Source organism: Empidonax traillii, unplaced genomic scaffold, assembly GCF_003031625.1.
Source record: "Empidonax traillii isolate 1590-97213 ecotype Southwest subspecies unplaced genomic scaffold, ASM303162v1 scaffold428:size834259, whole genome shotgun sequence".
Classification (NCBI taxonomy): domain Eukaryota; kingdom Metazoa; phylum Chordata; class Aves; order Passeriformes; family Tyrannidae; genus Empidonax; species Empidonax traillii.
Window position 1 is genome coordinate 165945 of NW_020955621.1, and position 3803 is coordinate 169747.

At 53.5% G+C, this 3803-nt stretch overlaps 1 protein-coding gene across 1 annotated transcript; it reads right to left on the minus strand.

Moving 5' to 3' along the window:
* Positions 1-1380: 1380 nt before the first annotated feature.
* LOC114062726 (inositol 1,4,5-trisphosphate receptor-interacting protein-like 1) lies at positions 1381-3385 on the minus strand. Its single transcript, XM_027894479.1, has 2 exons — positions 3258-3385; positions 1381-3019 (listed from the first exon to the last, which is right to left on the minus strand). Exon 2 carries the CDS (start codon positions 3010-3012, stop codon positions 1507-1509), a length of 1506 nt encoding a protein of 501 aa, XP_027750280.1. The 5' UTR covers positions 3013-3019; positions 3258-3385; the 3' UTR covers positions 1381-1506.
* Positions 3386-3803: the final 418 nt, after the last annotated feature.

The window sequence follows — 3803 nt, forward strand, 5'->3', positions numbered from 1 at the left end:
ACACATAGTAGAGCTCCCAGGGGAATGGACTCTCTCAAAAAGGGAGGAGCTGTACTCCAACTGGTAACAGGAATCTGATTCCTGGCTCCTTGCAAAAGCCTCTTCAGCTGCATCAGGTCTGACTTCTTGGAGTGTGCTTTTGCTGTGGAGGAAAGGTGCTGTGGCAATTCCCACTGTCAACTGAACAGCCTGGTCTTTGTGTCCAGCGTGCCCTGTTCTGTGGCAGGTGCTCACCATGGAGTGTCTAGGACTGGTAGATTCTCCATCCAGACCCCAGTGAGCACATGGAGGCATATTAGCAGTGCCTCTTGCTTGGTGCCTGGCCAGCTGTATCTGCCAGCAAGAATTCTGGGGCCTATCTGAAATGGCCACCATGGCTGTGACAGTGTGAAGGGAAAGGAGGATGAAAGCTGTCTTTATAGTCACCACAGACATGTGGCACAGCTGCTGTGCTGAGGAGACTGTTGAGAGGAATATGCTGTGCAGAGTCTACACTCACCTTTCTGTGTCCCACATTCTCCTTTATCCCTGCTGCCACCAGCTGTGAGCCCCACAAGCACAACTCTCTGTGTGAAGGCCTCTTTCAACAGCCATAGAGCAGAATTCTTCCAAGCTGATATTGCACATCAAGGTACTCACACCATGCATTGGTGTGGGCGGCCAAATCATGTGCCAGGTGCTGGAAGAGGTTGAGTGATCCAAACATTCGGAAGTCTGGGGGCAAGCTGATATCTTTAGGAATACTATTGTTGCCCATGACAAAGTGGTCAAGGTATTTCTCCTCCAGGCAGCGGTGCAGGCACTCCATGATATTACTCAGCCACAGCAGGAAATCTCTCCTGTGCCAGTCTGACAGGGATATGGTGTTCAGCAGGTGCATCAAAATGGTCTTCAAAGTATAGGGCGAAAAGCCTGTGCCCACCAGGCTGCAGGTTAGGAGCTGCAGGTGTTTGCAGTGCCAGCTGTCATGTGGGATCCGCCTGGTGAGGTGTCCTGAAGAACTTTTTCTCCACCACAGTATAGGTCTCCTACCATGTTGTGCTTGGGGTAAAGAGGGCCTCTGTAGGCTGGATGCTCACAAAGATGTCCGAGTCACCTTGCAGCACCCCAAATATCATCTCAGCCATGAGGCTTTCCTTGCATTGGGTCAGTTTGGATTTGCAGGAGTAGCTGGAGGGCAGCACTGTTAAATGCCCCTTGACGGTGAGCACAGCTGTGAAGGGTGACCAAATATTCCCATTTCCCCAGCACAGGAGCATGGACAGGTGGGGAAGCCATAGGTACAGAATCAGAGAAACCAAAGCCCACTACATCAGCTTTTCTGTCAAATACTCAGCCGCGTTCCCCGCCAAGGTGATGCATGAACACTCAGAGACGCAATGTTTGTTCAAACACACCATTTATTGTAAACTTTATACCAAGTAAAGCTCCCAGAAGGTCAAAGTTTTGACTAAATGATCTGGGAGGTCTTCTCCTACAAACCTAATGATTTTACAATGCTATGTGTCAGATCCCGTAGAAGAGCCATTTTCTGAGCTGATCTTTCAGATCGTTGGCCTCACACAGTGCCTTAGCGTGGGCATCTGGGTCCTCCACCAGGTTCTGGAAGAGGTTGATGGGCTGGGCCGTTTGGAAGTCTGTGGGCAGGCTGATCTCCTCAGGCATGTCCTCGTTGCCAAAGAAGAAGTGGTTGAGGCGTTTCTCCTCCACACAACATCTCAGGTACTGAATGACATCATCCAGCCGCAGCAGGAAATCCCTGCGGCACCAGCCTGCCAGGGGGATGAGGGTCAAGAGGTGCATGACCACAGTCTTCAAAGTGTAGGGGGAAAAGCCTGTACCCACAAGAATGCGGGCACAGAGCTGCATGCATTTGAGGTAGCAGCTGTGGCGTGGGGCCTGCCTGGAGATGTGCTGGAAGAACATTGCCTCTGCCACAGCGTAGGTCTCTAGCCATGTGGTGCTTGGGGGGACAAGGGCATCTGTAGGCTGGCTACTCAGGAAGATGTCTGAGTCCCCTTGCTGCACACCAAATATTATGTCAACTAAGAGAGGTTTCCTGCGGGCTTTCTTCAGCTTCAGCTTGCAGGAGCGGGTGGAGGGCAGCACCTTCATGCTGTAGTGATGTGACTGAAGCACCTCCTCCCAGGCTGAGTTCACAAATTTCTGGAACCAGAGGGCAATTTTCTGCGCATCAAGGTAGGGGCCAGTGCAGAGAGTTTCCAGGAGGCTGGGCTTCTGATTTCTCGTCAGCTCCTCCTTGCAGTGGTGGAGGAAGCACAGCTTGTTGCTGCCCAGCTGCTCCCCGGTACAGGTGCACACCAGCTCCACACAGACACACATGCCCTTCTGCGGCATCTCCCCTGAGGTGTCCAGTTCCAGGTGGAAGGTGTGCCCACGGGGTGGCTTCAGGGGCACGAGCACACAGTAGACGACATCCTTCTCCTCCTGGGGACTCCAGCCTTCACAGGCGCTGCCCACTCCAATGGCTGGTTGCAGCACCGGGAAGAAGCTGTTCAAAAAGCGCTCACGGGAGACAAGGAGAAGGTCGCGCACCAGCTCCTCCACCACCTGTCTCCTGTGGGCCAGCCTATGCACTGACCACTGGATACGCCTTTCATAGATCTTGGCCAGATCCCTCTCAGAAGGATCTTCCCCCTCACTTTCTTCACTCTCTGTGTAGCTGCTCTCTTCTTCGTCACTGCTGTCCTCGTCATGGCTCCTTTCCCTGAGCTTCCAGCAGAGGCCCAAGAACAACACCTGGACTCCAGCAAGGGCCCAGAACTGCCACTGAAGCAAGGCAGCCCAGAGCAGGGCTGCCCAGGCCGTAACAATCTGTTTCAGGGTCCCATGTTCCAGCTCCTGCAGCAGCGTAGCCATCTCATGGTCCAGGTAATTTGCGCGCTTCTGCATGCGGTCGTACGTCTCTTCATCCAGTCCATCACTAACTATCTGGGGGTACTCAAGGATGCATTTCAAAAGAAGGATGAGGAATAGTGTCCTGAAGGTCATGGCTCCTCTTCAGAAGGAAAAAAAAAAAGGAGTTGAGCAGGAGTGAGGGAAGGAGAGAGGGAACTGGAAGTGAGGGGAGCTGTGACAGGAGACAGGGGGATCTAAGGGCAGAAAGGAGAGGGGGCTAGGCAGCTGGCAGGCAACAAGTCCTGTGCCCAGTCACAGTGGTGGCACCGTGCCCTGCCCAAGGTGTGCTTGTGGGGGGCTGGGCCCTGGGGGCGGGGGAGAACTACTGCCTCCAGTGCCCACGGTTCTGCTCTGGCCCTCATACAGCGCAGTCTCCTGCCACATGTGCACTCATGGATGGTCCAGGCTGTACTGCAGCACTGTTGCCTGCTGGTGCCCTTTGCACCTGCCCCCATTGTGACACTTCCCATGTGATGTCACAGGCACCAGGCACATCACAGCCAGGCCAGCCCCATCACAGCCAGGCCAGCCCCGTCCTTCATCCCTGCCCTGACTCAGCTACTTACAGTTACCTTTTGAACAAATGGAGCAGGAGACAGTTCATGCAGTAGCCTTTGGGCCACTCCAAACAGCGCAAGATATGAAAATGTGCATACCTAGTGCCTCTGGCAGGAACACTGGAGGAGATTCGAGGTCAACCTCTAGATTTTTGGAGTTGGAGATACAGAGATTCTGAAACCCACTATACTCCAACTGAAGAGGAGATACTGGCAGCTCAGGAAGAGGTTTGAGCTGCTTTGGAAGTGGTTGGTACTGAAACACAGCTCCTCCTGGCACCCCCATTACCTTTGTTGGGTTAAATGTTCAAAAAGAGTGTCTCCTCT

What these genes read in the sequence shown, in the direction of transcription:
- LOC114062726 (XM_027894479.1), bottom strand. Translation starts at nt 3,012, where the DNA reads ATGACCTTCAGGACACTATTCCTCATCCTTCTTTTGAAATGCATCCTT.